This window comes from Palaemon carinicauda, chromosome 11, assembly GCF_036898095.1.
Source record: "Palaemon carinicauda isolate YSFRI2023 chromosome 11, ASM3689809v2, whole genome shotgun sequence".
NCBI lineage: Eukaryota > Metazoa > Arthropoda > Malacostraca > Decapoda > Palaemonidae > Palaemon > Palaemon carinicauda.
The window spans coordinates 61,655,282-61,677,823 of record NC_090735.1 but is presented as its reverse complement, the minus strand read 5'-3'; the positions used below and the strand labels follow the sequence as shown (position 1 = coordinate 61,677,823).

General features: G+C 46.6%; 1 protein-coding gene across 2 annotated transcripts in view; it reads right to left on the bottom strand.

Annotated features, from left to right (window-relative positions):
- IntS2 (integrator complex subunit 2) overlaps nt 1-22,542 on the bottom strand; it is a 213,099-nt gene that overhangs the window by 4,034 nt on the left and 186,523 nt on the right. For both annotated transcript variants that reach the window (XM_068383054.1, XM_068383055.1), the window contains exon 19: nt 22,233-22,406. In XM_068383054.1, coding sequence (XP_068239155.1) covers nt 22,233-22,406 — 174 coding nt within the window. The remainder of the gene's footprint in view (nt 1-22,232; nt 22,407-22,542) is intronic.

The window sequence follows — 22,542 nt, the reverse complement described above, 5'->3', positions numbered from 1 at the left end:
GTCTCCAGACGCCTTTTTCACAACAAAGAGTCAACTGAAGAAGCCTGGGGACCCGTTGAGGACCTCCTGGAGAGCGCCCTTCTCCAACATGGTCTGGACTTCTGATCGCATAACAAAGGAGCTCACAAGCACTGGATTCTTGGTCAGTGGAGGGAGAGATGAAATGAACGGGACGTGATGCCCTGAGTGAATCACAGAGACTGCCCAAGGTTCGGCCCCGAGCTGCATCCTCCTGGTCCTGCACCTTTGTAGGCATCTCCCTACTGGTGGACAAGCAGGGGGATAACCTATCATAGCGCTTGCGGTTCTTATCACCACCTCTCTGCTGTCTTCCTCCATGGTTGGACTTGTTGCTTTCCCGTCCTTGACAGGAAGGGCTTCTTAGACACCTTAGACTTAGAAATTGCTGCCGTTTTCTTCATTGACGATTTCCTTTGGCTGGTCTTTGGAGGGACTGGAGGTCTGTAGGGCTGAGCTGTAAGGGCCCTATGAAGGAGGGAGTCTGTGTTGGACTTCCTCCACTTTGCTGCTTGCTCAAGGTCCCTAGGCTCGAAGAGGAAATACCCCTCGATGGAGGAGGTTTGGAGCCTAGTGATCTCAGCGTTAGGGACCTGCTGGTGAAATCTCTTGGCCACTGCATCCCTTTATTTCAGAACGGTGTTGGCCCGCTGGGTCACTACCTGGTGGGTCAGAAACTCAATGGTGCAGGTGCCAGAGAGAAGGAAAGTCTCCAAGCTCTTCCTCGTAGGATACTTAGAGAAATCCTCGGTTCGCACCAGGATTCCTACCAATCCCAACCAATGATCCAGCCACGAAGTAGCCTGCATGGCGTACTTCACGTCCTTCTCTTGGTTCAGGATCTCAGATGCTGAGAACGAGACTCCCTTGGGTGGGTCATGGTTGTCAACCAGATGACTGACTCTGCTCCTGGACTGCTCAGGGGGGTTCTGGGTCCTGGAGGTGGACTTTGGGATTGTCTTAGAATCCTTCGGTTCCCTTCTAGGAAGCAACAGAGGTTCCAAGGCAGAAGGTCTAGACATAGTGACCTTCTTAGAAGAAAGAGAACGGGGAGCTGAAAGTGAGACTATGTTCTCTCCTTGAGGTCTGTCCATTTGGTGATGGATGGGGAGAGTCCGATAATGACTTTTTCCTCTGACTGCCTCTAGATACAGTGGATGAGACATTGAGGGGCAGAGTTGATGACAAAACCTCCGGGGAGGTTTCTACCTTATGGGTCCTGATTGGAGGCAGCTTGACCCTTGTTGAAGGGCCCTTGTCAGGATATACCCTCCTCCTCTTCAGGGGGGAAGAAGCAGTCATGGTCCTAAGTCCCGGCTTGGCTGAAACCGAGGAAGAAGCCAAGGAAGTTCCAGAGGCTTTCAATGATCATGAAGGAAGCATCGGAGCGAAGGCACGAGTTACCGCCCTATCCAAGGCGTTGAAAAATGTTATTTTGATAATAAAATAAATTTTTGAATATACTTACCCGGTGATTATAATAGCTGCAACTCTGTTGCTCGACAGAAAACTCTAAGGTAAAACTCGCCAGCGATCGCTACACAGGTTGCGGGTGTGCCCAACAGCGCCATCTGTCGTCCAGATACCCAGTACTCAATGTAAACAAAGACTCAATTTTCTCCTCGTTCCACTGCGTCTCTATTGGGGAGGAAGGGAGGGTCCTTTAATTTATAATCACCGGGTAAGTATATTCAAAAATTTATTTTATTATCAAAATAACATTTTTCAATATTTAACTTAGCCGGTGATTATAATAGCTGATTCACACCCAGGGGGGTGGGTAGAGACCAGCAATATATGTTTACATTATTATGAGCTAAGAGTTTTTATTTCATTTTAGAAGTTATCAAAATAACAAAAACAAAATAAATAGGTACCTGGTAAGGAAGTCGACTTGAACAATTACTCTGCCTTTTTAAGTACGTCTTCCTTACGGAGCCTCGCGATCCTCTTAGGATGCTGAGCGACCCCTAGGATCTGAAGTATCAAGGGTTGCAACCCATACAACAGGACCTCATCAAAACCCCTAATCTAGGCGCTCTCAAGAAATGACTTTGACCACCCGCCAAATCAACCAGGATGCGAAAGGCTTCTTAGCCTTCCGGACAACCCAAAAAACAACAATAAAAACATTTCAAGAGAAAGATTAAAAGGGTATGGAATTAGGGAATTGTAGTGGTTGAGCCCTCACCCACTACTGCACTCGCTGCTATGAATGGTCCCGGTGTGTAGCAGTTCTTGTAAAGAGACTGGACATCTTTCAAGTAAAATGACGCGAACACTGACTTGCTTCTCCAATAGGTTGCGTCCATTATACTTTGCAGAGATATATTTTGCTTAAAGGCCACGGAAGTTGTTACAGCTCTAACTTCGTGCGTCTTCACCTTAAGCAAAGTTCGGTCTTCCTCACTCAGATGTGAATGAGCTTCTCGTATTAACAATCTGATAAAGTCTGACCAAGCATTCTTTGACAAAGGCAAGGATGGTTTCTTAACTGAACACCATAAAGCTTCAGATTGGCCTTGTAAAGGTTTAGTACGCTTTAAATAGAACTTAAGAGCTCTAACAGGGCATAAGACTCTTTCTAGTTCATTGCCTACGATCTCCGATAAGCTGGGGATATCGAAAGATTTAGGCCAAGGCCGAGAAGGCAGCTCATTTTTGGCTAGAAAACCAAGTTGTAGCGAACAAGTGGCTTTTTCTGACGAAAATGCTATGTTCTTGCTGAAGGCATGAATCTCACTGACTCTTTTAGCCGAGGCTAAGCATACCAGGAAAAGAGTCTTAAGAGTGAGATCTTTCAGGGAGGCTGATTGTAACGGCTCCAACCTGTCTGATATGAAGAATCTTAGTACCACGTCTAAATTCCATCCAGGGGTAGCCAAACGACGCTCCTTGGTGGTCTCAAAAGACTTAAGGAGGTCTTGCAGATCTTTATGTTTGGAAAGATCTAAGCCTCTATGCCGGAAGACCGATGCCAACATGCTTCTGTAGCCCTTGATAGTGGGAGCTCAAAAGGGATCGTCCTTTTCTCAGGTATAAGAGAAAAACAGCTATTTGAGCTACAGAGGTACTGGTCGAGGATACAGAAACTGACTTGCACCAGTCTCGGAAGACTTCCCACTTCGATTGGTAGACTCTAATGGAAGAAGCTCTCCTTGCTCTAGCAATCGCACTGGCTGCTTCCTTCGAAAAGCCTCTAGCTCTCGAGAGTCTTTCGATAGACTGAAGGCAGTCAGACGAAGAGCGTGGAGGCTTTGGAGTACCTTCTTTACGTGTGGCTGACGTAGAAGGTCTACCCTTAGAGGAAGACTACTGGGAACGTCTACTAACCATCGAAGTATCTCGGTGAACCATTCTCTCGCGGGCCAGAGGGAAGCAACTAACGTCAACCTTGTCCCTTCGTGAGAGGCGAACTTCTGCAGTACCTTGTTGACAATCTTGAACGGTGGGAATGCGTAGAGATCCAGATGTGACCAATCTAGGAGGAAAGCATCTATATGTATTGCTGCTGGGTCCGGGACTGGAGAGCAATAGATTGGAAGCCTCTTGGTCAGCGAGGTTGCAAAGAGATCTATGGATGGTTTTACCCCAAGTGGCCCAAAGTCTCTTGCACACATCCTTGTGGAGGGTCCATTCGGTTGGAATTACTTGCCCTTTCCGACTGAGACAATCTGCTATGACGTTCAAGTCGCCTTGGATGAACCTCGTTACTAGGGAGACCTTTTGACCAGATGAGCAGGTCCCTTGTGATCTCGTACAACGTCAGTGAGTGGGTACCTCCTTGTTTGGAGATGTACGCCAAGGACGTGGTGATGTCCGAGTTAACTTCCACCACTTTGCCTCGAAGGAGAGACTTGAAGCTTTTCAAGGCCAGATGTACTGCCAACAGCTCCTTGCAGTTGATATGCATGCTCCTCTGACTCGAGTTCCACAGTCCTGAGCATTCCCGACCGTCTAGTGTCGCGCCCCAGCCCACGTCCGATGCGTCCGAGAAGAGAACGTGGTTGGGAGTCTGAACAGCCAGGGGAAGACCCTCTCTTAGGTTGATATTGTCCTTCCACCAAGTCAGACAAGACTTTATCTTTTCGGAAAACGGGATCGAGACCGCTTCTGGCGTCTTGTCCTTTTTCCAGTGAAAAGCTAGATGGTATTGAAGAGGACGGAGGTGTAGTCTTCCTAGTGACACAAATTGTTCCACGGATGACAGCGTCCCTACCAGACTCATCCACAGCCTGACTGAGCAGCGTTCCTTCTTCATCATCTTCTGGATGGATAGCAGGGCTTGATCTATTCTGGGGGCTGATCGTCTTGTTGTTCAGCAACGTCCTCATCAGAGGGTTCCTCATCCGAAAACTGATGAGGAAACGGCAACGGAGTGGGCAACGTCTGGCTCGCTGAGTCCGGTCGCACTGGTGGATGCGTGACGGAGCCGGACGCAATATCATGGAACTGCTGCACAGTCTGTGAACTGTCAACAACCATGGGTGCGCGAGGAAGCACAGCGTCAACCCGAGACTGTCTAGACCGTCTGGGTTGTGCAGTCAACACCATACCGGGTTGCTGAGGTTGACGCACTGCGTCAAAATAAGTCACCTCTTCTGGTTGTTGAACGTCCTGAACGTCAACAACCACCTCCGAGCGTCGCTTAACGTCAACGTGCGGCTGGCAACCCACACTGGGTCGCATCGGTGGAGGAACCACCTCAACTGGCAGACGCGAGTAGGTTACCTCAGCGTCAACAGGGCGCACAACCGACCGGTTGGAAGGTTGTTGGCCAGAAGGTTCGGTAGCAACCTTCTCCGCATTAAAGTCCTCTATCAAGGATGCAAGCTTGGACTGCATGTCTTGCAGCAAAGCCCATTTAGGGTCTACGGGAGCAGGTGTGGCAACAGACGGGGTTAGCGACTGAGGCGGGGTACCGTTTACCATCCCTGAAAGCCTTGTTATGCGTGACATAATTGTACAGCAAAACTTCAAAGGCTCGAAAACAGCTGTGAAGTTGACCTGTAAACAACTTGGAGCGTCTCCTGGCCAGGCGCCAGGGAGAGTCTACGAGAATTGAGAAGTCTATCTGGGCAGAGGCATGAACTCCCAAGCCGAGAACTTCTCTCGTGTCATATCAGACTCTTGCTCTATAAACCAGTTTAAAAGAAGGGAAAGCAAAGGCTGTATCCCCCAAACTCCTCCTGGTGAAAAACCAGTTGCCTAGCCAACGTAAAGCTCTCTAGGAGAGCGAGAGAGCACTAGCTTAAAAACAACGGCTTCGAAGTAGCTAGGCCTAGTGTAAGCTCTGACGTTTAGGCGAACGAGGAGCAGCAGTTACAAAAAGATCCGGACAAAGATTCTTAAAAAAATCATCATGATTTAATTAAAGTCCATAGGAGGCTAAGCAGCTTTAGGCTCCTCTCCATCTGACAGAGTCCTCAAGGGAATATCAGTAGGAGGGGGAACAGCAACTTCCTCATCTACAGGAACCTTGTCCGATAAAAGCTGAGTCTCAAGCAAGGGAGAGACCTACCGTGGTGGCAATGCTTTACAAGCAGAGTCCACACTCACTGGTGCATTAGTAGCGGACCAGAACGCAACGTCATGTAACTGCTTGACAGTCTGTGAACTGTCAACAACTGAACTGTCAACCACAACAGGTGCGTGAGGACGCACAGCGTCCACTCGAGACTGCTTTGACTGCCTAGACTGAGCAGTCAAAACAACTCTAGAATGCGGAGGTTGACGCACAGCGTCAAAACAAGTCAACTCCGATTGTTAGTGAACGTCTTGAACGTCAACAGGAGCATCAGCAAGTGGCCTAACGTCCAAATGCGGCTGAAAAACCACACGAGACCGCATCGAGTGTGGTTCTAAACAACCTGACTGACGTGACTAAGCTACGCCAACGTCAACAGTAAGCACAAAGGAACGTTAGGTTGGCTGAAAGCCAGGATATCGATGAGATAAACGGCTAGACTCAACGGACTAATCGGCAGAATAGTCTTCCATAAGGGAGGCAAGCATATACTGCATGTCTTGCCATACAACCCATTAAGGATCAACGGAAATGGTTGTGGTAAGAGACGAGGGTAACGTCTGTGACCGCAACACTTTGCCTACAAAAAAAGACTCTCGGAGTCTGTGTTACGCTTTTGTTAGGCGGCGAGCAGTTATCCGATGACTGCATAGGGTCAGAGCTGTCCTAATGGTTGTAACCAGGACGCTGGACCTGTCCTGAAAGGACTGACTTTCGCTTAAGGGCTTCGAAACCTTGTGACAGGTTTCTTATGCGAAAAGCCTTCGGATGACGAGGAGAAACAACGTCTCTCTCGTCTTATGGTAGGGGAGATCTTGGTAAGATACACCCGATACCATAGAGGGAAAACGTCTGTTCGTTGGTCAAGGCCTCTCGAACCCATAAGTCGTTTGACATTACTTCTCCCCTGGGCTTGGGAGCATGTAAGAGGTCCCGGACTAGGTGAACGACAGGCACGAACAGACGAACCCTCGGACACAACACTGTAACACTTTGCGCACATCACTTTATCACTTCGATTTTCTGTTTTGCACTTATTTCACTGAAATCGAAACTTTTACTGATTTCTACCTGAAACACGCAATTCTACCCTTCATTAAAAGGTAGTAATTGCGAAATCAGACGTATAATGCAAGCTCATTAATACCAGCAAAAAACAGAAAACATATTTTAAGATAAATAAATCAGTGGCTGGGAAAGAGACTAAACACTAGTTCATATAACTACGTTTTCAATCTCTCACCGCACATAGCCTGGGGACGAGAATAAAAAACTAAAACGTTTTATCCTTCCTCCCCGTACAGCGACTAGGGACGAGAGTAACTCGAGAACAACGTTACCCGCTTGAACGGAACGTTTTCTCTCCTCTCTCTCCCTCCGTCTCTATCTCTCTTGATTTCGCACCTAAGAGAAGAGCCCAATTATATTTCGTCAAAAAAACATGTTATTTGACTAAAGGAAAAAACTGAAAGGTTTTTCAAATAAAAAGTTCCTTTAAAATATAATTTAAAACATTTAAGCTAAGAAAGAATGAACAAAACGTCAGAATCGATTTACTCTTACTGCAAAGTGAAACTGTGATACACTCTCTCTCTATCGTAACGATAGAGCGCATGTTGAACGTCCTGAACGTCAACAACTGCGTAGCATAATAAACTAAACGTTAGTTCATCTTTGAAAACAGTACGAAGACTATCAAAGAAATTCTTTCATAAAATATTACATTTAAAAAGTTTTAAATCCTTAGCTCTTTAAAAGCTAAATACGATATAAAGGGCTCAACGTTGATTAACTTCGGTTTCCAAGTTAGGACCGCCTACTCTCAGGAAAGGTCTATATAAACAAAACATTAAAATTATTTTTATATGTTTATAATAAATGGAAAGTTAATCGAAGAGGCCTAATAAAGGCGGAGAGATATAAAATATATAGAGGAAAATCTATAACGTGATATAATTACTAAAAGCCTAAACACACTTCCGTCTAAGGGAAGGGTCGGCCATTTAAAAGTGAAAGAAAGTCCATACTCTCTTTGTCACCATAATTAAATCTATCCAAAACGAGTTCAAGATTTAAGATGAAGATAAAACACCTGCATAGCGAAAGCTCAAAACTAGAATAAAGTACTTCACCAATTAGTTGTGAAAAAACTCCAGTTTAGCAACAGCGAGTAAGTACGTCTTGTCGATAGCTCGACAGAGAGAAAATTGAGTCTTTGTTTACATTGAGTACTGGGTATCTGGACGACAGATGGCGCTGTTGGGCACACCCGCAACCTGTGTAGCGATCGCTGGCGAGTTTTACCTTAGAGTTTTCTGTCGAGCAACAGAGTTGCAGCTATTATAATCACCGGCTAAGTTAAATATTGAAAAACTATTGCTTACTCACTGAAGCACTCTCCGAAAGCTCCCCTGAAGGGAAAGAGGATGAATGGTCCTTCCACGGGGTCTCCAAACCAAATGCCGAAGATTTAGGGGCTTTTGAAGTAGGTTCCCTTATAGGCGCTGGAGTTCTAGGAATCCTAAAATCCTGAAACTTGCCCCCTCCCTCCTTCCCCGGCTGTTGCGACGTTACACGTTTGCGGGGAGGAGAGTGGAGCGACGGAGAACTATTGTTCATCACCCTACCTTTCTTGGCGGCCACAACCACCGCTTTTGGTGTTTGCAGTTGGCGATCCTCTCTTGCAAGAGGATTTGATGGCCGCTGACTTGTTGGAGAGCGACAAGGAATCTCCTCGAGACGTGAAAATCAATACGAGGGAGAGTGTTCCTGCGGTGATGAGCGATACCGTGGTAATGCGAGGTCGATCGTTACTGCTGCATGAGAGGCAGGTCGGTGCGTCGACGATTATTGAGTAGGTGACTCACGTGTCGCTGGGCATGAAGGCAGACTGATGAGAGACGAATCGCATTGAAGTAGATCACGAGCAGGTGGGCGAACGTGTTTCACCCGGGAGAGACGATATGGTTTGAGAACGCTGGTTCGTTGGATGATGGATAAGTGTTTCTCGAGACAGCGAAGGTCCACAGAACTTGCGAGGTCATTGAGGTGATCGCCATCAGATAGGCGATTGCTGACAAGCAGGTGAACGCTGATGAGTAAGCGATTGCTGACAAGCAGTCAATTTCCGAAGTGGAAGCGATTCCCGCATTCTCGGCGATTCTCGCGTCATGGAAATTTGATGTTAAGTCGAACACGTAGGCAATTAATGAGCGAGCGAACGCTTGGGTGGTACATGAAACGATGTTCGTGGTCGATGGACAGGCGATTCACGCGTTGGAAGTGACGACGCAGGCGATTCATGAGTAAAGGAACTATTAGGTGGTACAGTATACGAGACTATCGTCCGTTGCCAATGGTCATGCGATTCACACGTTGGAAGGAACGACGTAGGCGATTCATGTGTAACCACACGCTTAGGTGGTACACTAGAAGTCGTTCCTTGACGATGGTCTGGCGATTCACGAGCTAGACGCGTTGTTGTAGATGATGGTCAGGCGATTCACGAGCTGGTCAACGATGGTCAAGCGATTCACCCTCTGCTGGAAGATGATAAGACTTTCGAGCAGGTGAGCAATGGGCAAGAGCCTGGTGAGACGGAGAGTGATGAGACAAGATCGTAGACGGAGGCAGGGGTCGAACAGTTTCTTCCGAAGAAGAAGGCTGAGGAGGTGAAGAGGCATCTCTTAGTCGCATGAGCAGCTGGTAGGGCAGCAGACAAACTCTCCGACACAATGGCGTCGACAAAGGACAAGGGATCGACGTCCGAAGCTGATGTGTTCTGGAGATCAGAACCTTGGTGCAAATATTGCAGCAACACCTCCTTGGAAGGATCACCGGGCAAACCTAACGATGGCCAAAGCTGTAAGAGGAGAAAAAGGCACAGCCTCACTGGGGGGAGGGGGGAGCCGGGGCAACCCCACTGTGGGGGGGGGGGAGACCACCGTCTCTCAAGGACCGAGGTTGACCAGGAGTTAATTGGCACCCGTAGGAAGCCATCCGAAAAGGAGCTTTAGAGGAAGATTGGGAGGCGGAGGAAGAAGCCTTGGGTTTCTTCTGCTTCACAGCGACCTTTGAAGGGGAAGAGTCCCGCTTAGACTTCTTCTTCCGTCTATGCCCATACCTTTACCACTGGGAGGAAGACCACTCCTGATACTCACTACACTTATTATCTACATAACAGTGCTGTCCTCTGCAGACGGGGCAAAGGCTATGAGGATCCGTTTCCACAGCAGACATGAACTTCCCACAGGTGCGGCCTTTAGTTCCCGTACAAGTCCACATTGGCCGTAGGAGAAACACAGCACACATACACACTAAAATAAGAATAAAAATACAGTAGTAAATGGCAATCCAAAATTGGAGAGGATGAAGATTGGTGACAACCGCACTCCATCTGAGCCAAAAGCAAGGTGAGTGCAATCACAGGTGTAAGTGGGAGGGGTAGCAAGCTACCCCACCCCTACCCCCACTAACTAGCGGGATGGATAGTTAACCTTCATTAAAATTTTAATGGCTCATCCTTTCAGCTTCGCCGAAAGTAATATCCCTATCAATAGCGTTGGTTTGTATTCAAGTTACGGAACAAATAAGAAGTTCATATAAAATAAAAATAGCAAAATTTAAAGGAATTTTATTTTTCTTACCCATACCTGTTTCTAGGTTGGAATGGTGAAGTGCAATTTTCTTGCTGCCACTCGGGAGAGATTTCTTTTCTAAAGGGATAGTGAGAAGCTAACACGAGCACCGGAGTGGAAGGCCATTCTTTTTAAAAATACACAGAATGTTTAAGGAATGAAAGAAACACACAACATATTTTTAGTGAAGTAAACACAAGTACCTTCCCTTTGACCCTTGGGCCTAGGACTAGCAGGGTGGTTGAGCCAGGTGGTGTAACTAGAAGGTCTTAGGTTTGTATGGTTAAGAGAAATACAAATTGATTAAAAAATCTGTGATTTGTTCCTATACATAATTCAAACCTTTGACCTTTAATAGGAGACTTATCTTCTGGTGAGGTGTGGAAGTCTCTATATAACCAATCTGCCTGGTTTCCTGACCTGGGAAATGTCAGTGCATTTTAGTCCTGTATGGGAGGGAAAATAATGACTTCTGTTAAATCTCTCAACTATCCAAGCATAGAGATGTTGGAGTTAAGCTAGACCTCAGTTATGTACTAGCAGACAGTTTTAGGGGAATCTCAATTCTACAGGTTTGTGTCCAAATGTATTGGCATTTAGGTGATTGATGGAATGCATAAATTTTCTCCATCTTTCCCCTCATAGAGAAAGATGGGGAAAATACTAAAAGACAAACCAATATAAAGAAAAGGTCCCCTTTTGAGTAGCTTCCATGCACTATAATGGGAGGTGAGGGTTGTCTGGCAACTCCAAACTCATGCCTTCAGCATTTGCGTGGTACCGCAGACAAAACACTGTATTCCTGAAGGAGAGGGAGGAGCTGATTCCTCTGACTTCAAAGGGGTTGAGCTCTTGCAGTTCTTAGATATCAGCTTTCTCCCCTAACAGAGCTAAGGAGTAACCTTTTTTGCTCTGAAGACCAGAGTTTAGTGGCTTAGCACCCTCATAGGACAGAGAACTAGGTCATCCCAATTGGGAGTTGCATCTGAGAGAGAAAAAGGTTCACATCTTGGGGTGGGGAAGGCTTTGTTTTGTGTCATAGCCCCAAACTCAGGAACAAAGGTCATAAAAACCTTTTTTCATCCCTCGGAATGATCAATTGCATACAAAAGGCAATGAAGTTCACCTAACCATTTAGCCAAGGCTTGAACCTGCAAAATCCCGGTCTTAACTGTAAGACACCTGTCTGATGTGCTTCTTAATGGGTTGAACAGCAAGCATTTAAGAAAGCTAAGAACCCTTGTGATGTCCCAGGATAGGGGTTTTGACTTTTCTTAGAGGACAGTACTGCTCGAAGCTGCTCATAAGCATGGATAGTTCCCGTGAAGGGGAAAGATCCGAGTCTTTCAGTGTGAAGACTTGTCTAAAGGCTGAACAATTATCTTTTACTGAAAAGACTGAAAAGAGCGTCTCTCGACCAAAGTATGTAGACCAAAAAACCAGCGATTACAGTAGTAGGAGTGAGGTTTTGACCTGAGAATGGTTGGTAATGAAATAGTGAAGGTAAGAATGGGTGTAAGAACTGAAAAAGCATATAGAGTGAATATGAATGTGTTGAGGTGGTTTAGCCATGTAGAGAGAATGGAAAAAGGCTGTCTGCTGAAGAAGGTGATGAATAGAGTTGATGGAAGAATCATAAGAGGAAGACCAAGGTTTGGGCAGATGGATGGAGTGAAGAAAGCTTTAGGTGATATGAGGATTCATGTGAGAGAGGCAAAAGTGTGTGTTAGAAATAGGAATGAATGGCAAGCGATTGTGATGCAGTTCCGATAGGCCCTGGTACTTCCTTAGGTTGCCTTGATGACCCCTGTGGCTGTAGTTGTAGGGGGATTCAGCATATGAAACTTAATTTGTGGTGGATAACAAGGGAGGGTGGACTGTGGTATCCTAGCAGTACCAACCAAACTTGGCTCAATCCCTCGTCAGGTTGGGTGGAGCAAAGAAAAGAAAAATCCCGTTTTATTCTTTTTTTTATGTAGACTAGCCCCAGAAATTGGTAGAAGTGACTTGGTATATAAAATAGACGTCAGTTTTCATGAGTATTGATTGGTATAGTGTTTTTTTTTTTGCTTTATACTTTGCATATAAATTAATTTCTCTGATTCAGCGTGAAAATTGCAAAAAAAGATCTCACTGATTGCAATAATTACAGAGACTTCACACTTACATCAGTTGTCATAAAAATATATAGTAAGCTTACTCTAAAGAGACTAGAGAGAAAGGTTGATGAAAAGCTGAGAGGTGAATAAGCAGGATTTAGAAAAGGTAGATGATGTACTGACCAAATTATCATTTTAAAACATGTTGTACAGCAGTGTGTAGACTATACAAATCCACTTTTGATGACATTTGTGGACTATGAAAAAGCCTTTGATAGTGTGCACTGGCAAATTTAGTGGAGAGTTCTGCGTTTTTATGGAGTTCATATTAAATAGGTAAATTTGATTTTGTTTGTTCATGAGCACAGTAAGTGTTAAGTTAATGTTATTGGAGTCCTGTTAAATGAATTTCCAGTGAACAGTGGAGTACTGCAAAGGAATGTGTTGTCACCTATGTTGTTTATCTTCCTCATGAATTTTGTAATGCATAGAACAGTTGAAGATGGTGGAGAAAGATTGGACTGGATTGGTAATAGGAAATGAGCTGACCTAGAGTATGCTGATGATGCTGTCCATATTAGCAGAACACCATAGGACTTGCAAAGCTTGCTTACCAGAATGCATGAAATATCACATGAGATTGGGCTCAAATTACTTAAAATTTGTGATTTGTTCCAACACGGAGTATTTACCTCGAACTACTTTCTTAGGAGACTTATACCTTAGGAGGTGGGAGTGTACTACAGGGCTCAGAGACCGGGAAGATGGAAGCAAAAAAGGGGAAACCTAGATAGGGGGCTAGGTTCCGCTGACCCATCGAAGAACACTCGAAATAGGGAAAACTACCATAAAAACTAACTTAGTGTCTAAGTGGCTTACCTCTGTAAAAGACGCCTTGGAGGCGTATTTCTTCAGTGACACTGAATTTTATGGTAGTTAAAGGCCTTCCGAGTCCCTTTTAGGGAAGGTAAAAGGTAACGGGGGGGGGGGGGGGGGGGGGGAGTAAGGAAAAAGAATCTGTCTCTCTTTGACTTACTGCCCGTGGGTTCCCTGAGGCTATACCTTTAAATCTTCTGAAGCGCTGAAATGACGGGACCGAGGGAGAACCCGTCCAAGGATCTCCTTGAGCATTCCTTCAAGTAGTGAGCTGTGAAGGTCGACTGGTTGGTGGTCCAAGTACCAGCCCTCAGGATTTGGCTGACTGCCATGTTCTTCTCAAAGGCCAGAGAGGTACTCAGTCCCCTGATGTCGTAGGGCCTGAGTTTACCTGGAATAGGGATTCCTACACTACGGTAGGCTCTCCTGATCACTTGCCGTAACCAGAAGGAGATCGTGTTTTTGGATACCGGCTTCTTCACCAAACCTGGAGAAACGAACAGATTCTTGACTTCGGGCCTCAGCCTGGCCATCCTCTCCAAGTACTTCCGTACTGCTCTGACAGGGCACAGCCGCAAGTCCTTGGGGTTGCCTGAACGTGGGATTGCCGGCACCGAGAATCCTTCAAACCTGGGGTCCCAGACTGCTGGGTTCTGGGTCTTGGCCACGAAGGATGGAATGAACTTGAAGGTAGCTTCACGCCAGCCCTTCGAGTGTGACACCTCGTACGAAAGTCCATGAAGTTCCCCTACCCGTTCTGCCGCCGCTAGTGCCAACAGGGAAACTGTCTTGAGGGTGAGCTCTTTGTCTAGGATGTCCTTTAGGGGTTCGAAGGGAGGCTCTGACAGCATCTTCAGGACCCTAGCCACGTCCAACTGGGGCACTCTAACATCTTGCGGAGGGCATGATTGCTCAAAGCTCTTGATGAGCATTGAGATGTGTCTGGAGGAACCTAGGTTGATGCCTTTCAAGAGAAAGACTTGACCTAGGGCTGCTCTAACTCCTTTAATGGCTGGGATGGACATGCTTGCCTCGTCCCTGAGATAGACTAAGAAGTCGGCTATCTCCAGGACCGAGGCTCTCAACGGCTTGATATTCTTAGCAGCGCACCACCTCGTGAAGGTAGCCCATTTTGCCTGGTATACAGCAGCCGAAGATCGTCTCAGGTAACCCGACATCCTCGTTGCCGTCTTCGCCGAATAGCCTTCCTTCCTTAGGAGACGCTCGATAACCTCCACGCGTGAAGGCAGAGGGACCGAGGGTTCTCGTGGAACCTTTGAAAGTGTGGTTGCCGGAGCAGGTCTGACCTGTCCGGAAGGGGCCAAGGTGGAAGGCGCGCCAGTTCCTTTAGGTCTGCGAACCACTCTCTCTCCGGCCACCAGGGCGCTACCAAAGTCATCCACAGGTTGCTCGCTCTCCTCACCCTGTTGAGAACCAGTCTGAGCATTCCGAAGGGCGGGAAGGCGTACACGTCGAGGTTGTCCCAGGGGTGCTGGAAGGCGTCCTCGAACGCTGCTCCCGGGTCTGGCACAGGAGAACAAAACATGGGGAGCTGTGCGTTTAGTATCGTGGCGAAGAGGTCTATTACCAGCGAACCCCACTTCTGGATCAGAGTCTTGGCCACTTCTGGGTGGAGGGACCACTCGGACCCCCCCACCTGACCCACTCTGCTGAGGCCGTCGGCTAGGACGTTCCTTTTCCCTAGAATTGAACCTGGCCGAGATCTTGATCTGCTCCCTTTCGGCCCATTCCAGAAATTCCAACATGAGGCCGCACAACTCCTTTGATTTTAGACCTCCTTGCTTCTTTATGTATGCTACTACGGTGGCGTTGTTGCACATCAACGCCACGGTGTTCCCCCGGAGCTTCTGGACGAACTTCAGACACGCCCTCTGCACGGCCATCATTTCCAGTACATTAATGTGCAGGTTTTTCTCCTCGGGTCCCCACCTTCCTCTTGCTGTACTGTCGAGGAGGTGAGCACCCCAACCCTCCTTGGAGGCGTCCGTGAAGAGGAGCATCTCCGGAGGGTTGGCTGTGAAGGGCATCCCCTTGAGGGTGTTCGAAGTGTCGATCCACCACTCGAGGACCTCCTTCGTTTCCGTGGTCACTGGAACTACTTTGTGAGGGGGTCTCTCTGGTTCCAGGCTTCTTTCAGGTTCCACTGAACTCCTCTGAGCTTGAGTCTCCCGAGGGACTAGCTTCTCCAATGACATGAGGTGACCTATCAGTCTCTGCCAGCCCTTGGCCCTCCTGGACTGACCCGACAGAAAGGGCCGTAGGATCTGGTTCAGGTTGTCTAGTCTCTCCGCGGAAGGGAATGCTTTCGCCAACCGGGAGTCCAGGACCATCCCGAGGTAGGTCATCCTGGTAGACGGTATCAATTGGGATTTTTCCAGGTTGATGGTGATACCCAGGACGTTGCAGAACTGCAAGTTTCGCGCCTTGCCCTCTCAGTACTTCCCTTGAGTCTGAAAGCAACAACCAGTCGTCCAGGTACCGAATCAGGCGGATGCCCTGTTCGTGTGTCCAGGCTGAGACTGTCGCGAAGATCCTCGTGAAGACCTGGGGGTCTATGGATAGACCGAAGCAAAGGGTCTTGAACTGTAACGTTTGGGTACCCCATTTCACTCTTAGATACTTCCTGCTGGAGGGGTGGACAGGGATCTGGAAGTATGCGTCCTTGAGGTCTATCAACATCATGAAGTCTCCTTCCCTCAAGGCCGCTAGGACCGACTTCGGAGTGTCCATCTTGAAGTCAGTTTTGTACACGAACTTGTTGAGGGCTGAGAGGTCTATGACTGGTCTCCATCCCCCTGTCGCTTTCTCCACCAGGAAGAGTCTGCTGTAGAACCCTGGCCCTGGGTTCTTGACTGGCTCCATTGCCCCTTTCGCTAGCATAGCAGAGATTTCTTCTTGCAGGGCTGTCCTTCTCAGGGGGTCTTTCGGTGCCAACCATTCCGCCTGTAGATCTGGTATCAGAGGTGGGGGTTCCGCCCGGAAGGGCAACCTGTATCCTTCCTTCAGGACAGTCACGGTCCACGGATCTGACCCGTGGTCCCGCCATGTTTGCCAAGAATTTTTGAGGCATCCCCCCACCTGAGGCTTCGGCAGGAGTAGGGGGCCTCCCTCCCTATCTCCTTCGGGAGGCACGGCCCGAACGCCCTCTTCTGGAGGCCGAGTAGGAGTCCTAAATGTTGACTGCGTGGTTGCAGATCCCCTACGGGAGGGCTGAGAAGACTGCTGCCAGGACATAGTAAGAGCGTCTCTCCTGGGCTGGTAAGGTGAGGCGCGAGAAGGAAGAGTGACGTCCGGAGGAGGTCTCCTTTGGTTGGGTCTTCTTGCTGGAGGAGGTCTCGGTTCCCCAACATCCTTTAACTTCCTCACCCTCTCCATCACTTCTTCTACTTCTTTGAGGGGGAAGACAGTCTCGCCCCACAGTGGAAGACTCCTCAGGGACCTGGCCTCTCTGTCGGGGAGCCGCCTTACCAGTTTGTTAAGTACAGTGTCCCTTTTTCTCAGGATCCAGTTAGCGGTTTGCGTAATTGACTGATAGGACAGGAACTTCAGGGCTTTACCTCCCGAGCTAATCAGCTCTTTCAGCAGAGCCTGATTTTCCGGAACCGCTAGGTCATACGAGGATTGGAACGCTACCAGCGTGGCGGCCCACCAATCCAGCCAGGATGACACATGCACCAGGTCCCTGGATAGCTCCTCCATCATGGCGGTCTCCGCAGGCGAGAAACAAACCGGGGCTGTGGTCGCCCTCTCTTCTGCTGCGCCTTGTCCCAAGATGGCGACTGCTGGTTCTGCTGCGCAGGGTCCCCCGCGGTGGCCTTCCGGGAGGTAGAACCACGACTGAGTCTTTAGGCCCTGGAGAAGCCTAGAGGCACTCTGTCTCTTGGGGGCCTCCGCATGGTTAGCCACTACCTTGCTGACATGTGCCAACCCCAGCTTCACGTCTCTAGCCACCGGGAGCGCTAGTGAGGGCTTCTGTTGAATGGGGGCATCCACCATCCTGCTGAGGCTCGAGCGCCAGAAGTCGTCAGACGAGGGCTCCGGTTCATCCAGCCTATGATGTCGTCGGATGAGGCCTATGACTCTCCGGTAAGCGGAAACCTCCGCTGGAGAGCTTTCTTCCCCGTCCTCTCTTGTCTGCGGGGGGTCCTAGTTCTCGTGACGGGGAACCTCCGACGGGGGGAGCCGTATGGGGAGGTGGCATCCTCTTGGAGTGGTCCAATTCCCTCGCTACAGGCCGTAGGACGGGCATCGCCGCTGGGACGGAGGTCTCCGTCCTTGATTTCTCCTTTTTTCTGGAGGACCAGGGGTCCGCGGGCTTGCCCGTTGAGGAAAAGAACCTCTCTCATTCTGCACGACTCCTTGGAGATCTTGAAGGGGGGACGCGGCTGCCAGACCGAAGGGGCGACTCTCCCCGCTGGGGGGGGGGGGTGTGGAGTCGGAACCTTTGCAGACCTATGCCTGTCCCTCGACGTCTGATGCGACGAGCTCCTCCGCCGGTCAAATCTGCTCCCGTTGATGAATCCTACTGGTGACTGGGGTCTAGGGAGCCATCCCGAGGTGCCCGCGACGGCTGCCGCCACCAGGAGTTGGCTACGTGGGATGGAAACCCGCACCCATTTTTCCTCCGGCAAAAGACTTCTCCTGAATTTCCTCCCGGGAGACCTTGAACGTCTATCCACGTGGCGGGGTCTTGAAGACGAGCTCGAACGTGATCGTCTCCTGCGAGACCTATCCCGTCGCCTACTATGGTCTCTCGGGGCTCCTTCATCTGACAAGTAAGAGTAGGCTTCAAACGAGGAAGCCGAGGATCTGAAGGGTCTCGTTGGAGGGTTCGAAAGTCGACGTGTTGTTGTCGGTTCTGCATGGGGCCCGGCCGACGACGCAGGCTCCATAAAAACTGCTGGGAATGACGCTGACGGTGTTGGACGGGAGCGGGGGAGCTCCTTGTTGGGGAACCAGGCCTCGAACTCCTCTTCTTCCATTCTGTGGGGTGATCTGAAGGGCGTCTTGGGAGGCGCCTACACGAGGGCGTCTGATGGCGGCGAGTCGTCCTTCTCGGCGTCGCCCTCGGCTGCTGTGGCACCTGAAAAGCCCGCCCAAGAGGTGGAAGAAGAAGCTGCTGCGGTCTTTTGCCACATAGGATCTTCCGAAGATACGGGCCCCCCTTGTCCAGGGCCCCGACCCCAGAAAACACACCCGTCCCTCCCTCAGGCCCCCCACTTGCCTGGACAGAAGACACAATACCACTGTCTGGTAATTTAGACTCCTGGGGAAGGGCCACCGGCCGCTTCCCCGCAACAGACTTACCTCGATCCCTACTCTGGGTAGGGGGAGAAGGTAGAGAAGCTCTATCTGACGGGACGCCGGGCGAAGCGAGAGGCGAAGAGATGTTGGACTTCCTCGGGGACCGTCGAGAGGCTTTCTTCTTTTTCGTGCCGTAACGCACCCACTGCACTTCATTCCAGGACTCGCACTCCGGACACATGGCTGTAGGGGAACACACACTGCCCCTACACGACGAACACAAGGCGTGCGGGTCAACTTTTGAGAGAAAAGCGCCACACGATTTGCCGGCCAGAGGCCCAGGGCAACGATGGGGCTGTTCCATAATGAACAAGTAATATACAGCAAGACACAGGAACACAGAGGGAAAGGAAGGGAAGCACACAAGGGACCACGTGGGAATCGCGTGGGACACAGAGGGATTGGGGACACAAAGGGTCGCACTGGGTTAGAGAGAGAGCGTTGGTGTGTTAACGCCGACGCGACCAGAAACTTACTGAGGAGCGAGACCTGAGAAAGCATGCTCTCTGACCCCGGGTCATCTCTGGGCGCGTATCACTCCGCCAGAGATTACCCCGCATAGAGAATGGGAATAGGGTAAACTACACAAAATTCTGGTCAGATGGGAGGAGATCCCAGACACTCCTAAGAAAGTAGTTCGAGGTAAGTACTCCGTGTTGGAACAAACAAAAATTGAAGAAAAAGTATGCAGCTTTGAATTTGAAAAGAGCACAGAAGACTTATGTGGAGGCTTGTGCACACTCATACATACACAAATAAACACCAAAACTTGTGTGTGAGACAAATAAACAACTGCACGTGTGTGTTTGTTTTATGGATATTGTATTACATTTTGACAGGTAGAGTTCTCTTGCTTAAGGGTAAACTTTGGCACACTTTTCTATCTTAATTCTCTTCCTCTTTTTTTAATTTTTTAGTTTATATATGAAAGATTAATTTTAAGTTTGTTACTGTTCTTAAAATATTGTAATTTTAAGTTTGTTACTGTTCTTAAAATATTGTAGTTGTTCATTAATTCTCTTGTAGTCTATCTATTTCCTTATTTCCTTTCCTCACTTGGCAATTTTTTCCTGTTGGATCCCTTGGGCTAATAGCATCCTACTTTTCCAATTAAGGTTGTATCCTAGCTTGTAATAATAGTAATAATAATAATAATAATAATTTGCATACAAGAGGACAACCTTCTAAGATAGGAATAAGTATCGTCATCTATCTATCTACCAAGGCACTAATCATTAAAAAAAGAACAAAAGGGGAACTTTTCTTCTGGTTCCTCACAGCCTGACAAGTGATTCAGCTAAATTTGGCTGGTAATGCCGGGGTGCCACAGCCCACCTTCCCTCATTATCCACCTTAAATGAAGCTTCATATGCTGAATCCCCTTATGCTTCTACCTCAGCAGTCACCAAGGTGACCGGAGGAAGCAGCAGGGCCTATAGGATTTGCATCAAAATTGCCCGCCGTCCATTTTTATTTCTAGCATGCTGTTTTGCCTCTCTCACATCTATCCTTCTATCACCTAGAGCTTGCTCCACTACATTCATTCACAGTCATAGTTAAAGAAGCCTATACAAGCATGATTGTTGACTATAAATTCCTGTCCAAGAAATTTAGTTTGTTCAAATAAGGTTGCAAAAGTAAACCAAGGAAAAATTTATGATGAGAAATTCAGCTTAACAATCACAAGCAATATTGATATATGAATTTTGATGGGACATCAAGGGGTCATGGAGGAGGTGGGAACCTTGTGGATTTTGTTGTGTAATGAAAGCAAAAAGTTGCAGTATGCTGTTTTCATTGGAGAAGGAGACTGATACTCATACAATACTCTGCTATGAATAATGGGAAGTGCTCTATAGAGAAAACAACCCAATTCGTAAGGAAGAATGTGTAAACCACATTCATAAAAGAATAGGTACTGCATAAAGAAATTGGCTGATGAAACTACCACTGAACTTATCATTGCAAAGGGACAAAAAATAAAAAAAGAACATTTTAACTAAAAAGGTCAAATTGACCAAGCGAAAAAATTGTCGTAAGTCAGTCAAGGGAATGGCGGATGACAGCTGGAGTACATTTTACCATATTACATGAACAGATGCAGCCCCATACATTTCCTGTGTCCTGAACAAATTCACAGTTTTTACAATATATCAATTGCTGTGAGGTGGAAAGCAGATAAAGTTAAGAGAAAGATTAACTGTCAAAGAGGAGTGTGAACTTGAAGAGCAATCAAGAGCTGTAGTATCTTTTTATGGTACCAAAAAGGTAAAAAGAAACAACAAAGAAGATAGAACCAATATTCCAAAGCTCAATGAAAATTAGATTTCATCTATCTAAAAAATAAAAGCTCAAATTAAAATCTTTAGATGAGAGAACAATGGAAGAAATTACTTGAGAAGTGCTTTTTGGTTAGCAACCATATTACTAATATATCAACACATAACACGGCAGCTATGCCCTAAAATGAAACATCTTGGGGGAAAAAATTTTTGATTTTGTAATGGCGCAAGCAGTACTAAATTAAAATGCAGGATACTAAGGAGGTTATTTTAGTAATGAACTGCTAATTTAAAATGTGAAAAGAGTAGATACACTTAACAAAATGGACAAAAGTTGGGAGAAAGAAAGAAAATCAAAACCAAAGTAAATAAGAAAAATTCTAGATCTTCATTATAAAGCAAGAGGATTCCAAACTACTCTGATCTTTGCGAGTAAACATTGCATGGAATTGGGAAGTGACACATCTCTGGTAAAACTAAAAAGCAATTCAATGAAGCTTTTGCTTATTGAGATGGCACAATAACCAAAAAATGTCAGTATATATCCATACACAAGAACCAGTTTGCAGCAAAATAAGGGTATGTAGACTCATAATTGTCTCTACAATTATCATTAACATTACGAAAAAAATTAAAAAGAAAAAAAGCAAAGACGCATAGTTTATTGCCCTACATAAAATTAATTACATGACCTTAAATGAAAAAAAAACTTTGTGATTTTCTGAAACTTTTTTTGGTAATCTTATAGAATTGAAACTGAAATTTTTGAAATAATTTCCATGTAAATGTTGTGCGGTTTATTTAAAAAGAGAACTTTTTTTGTAGAGGGAAATTGCGTTAAGAGCAAAATTGTATTCTATTTTAATATTTCGGCGAAGACTTCATGCAACTTTTCCAAAATCATGAAGTATATGATTTTATTTTTTGAAAACTATTTGACTTATAAAAAACCTACTACAACTTTTTTTTATTTGAGTTGGCTAATAAACACTAAAAATTTCAGATCAGTAATCTTTATAGTTTACTTGGAATATCTCATCAAAATATGGTCTGATTTTTAGATGAAATTTTGCCATATCTATTTTTTCACAGTCATTTTTGGACAGATTAAAAAAAAAAAAAAAAAAAAACTGAATTGCGGCTTCTTCAATACATGCCAAACATACAGTAAAAAAAAAATGCATATTCTACTGCCAAAATTTCCGGTTGACCCCCTGAAAACGGAGTGGCGTCCTTAATACTGTCTATGATATGCTTAAAAGGCACACTGCAAGCAGCTATTCCCAAAGGAAATTATAAACCCTAAAAAATTAAAATATGTACTTTGGCATCTCTAGCATGAATGCAGAAATGTAAAGAACTAAGAAACATTATGACAGTAAAGTTAATAATAATTACAAACATAAGAAATTATGCTGTGTATGAATGAAAGACAGAAATTGAGATCTCAAGCAAATAACTCTCTTACCAATAGATCTTGGAGCTGGAGCAGCTGACAATGCTGACTGTGCAGCAGCAACCCTCCCATACATAACTAACAAATGCAGGAGGTCGTCAACAAGCGCGGGAAATGCACGTCCTATGTTAACCAGTGAAGGCAACGATGCCTCCATTATATGGAGCCTCCCCTTTTCTCCTAAAACTGCAAAAACATACAAATATAAACTTTAATTAATGGTAAAACATCCATTGCATCAACCATACCAATTAATCACACTTGAAAAGCAAAATTTTATAAATTCAATTGTAAGGAACAATATCTATAAGGACTCATCATT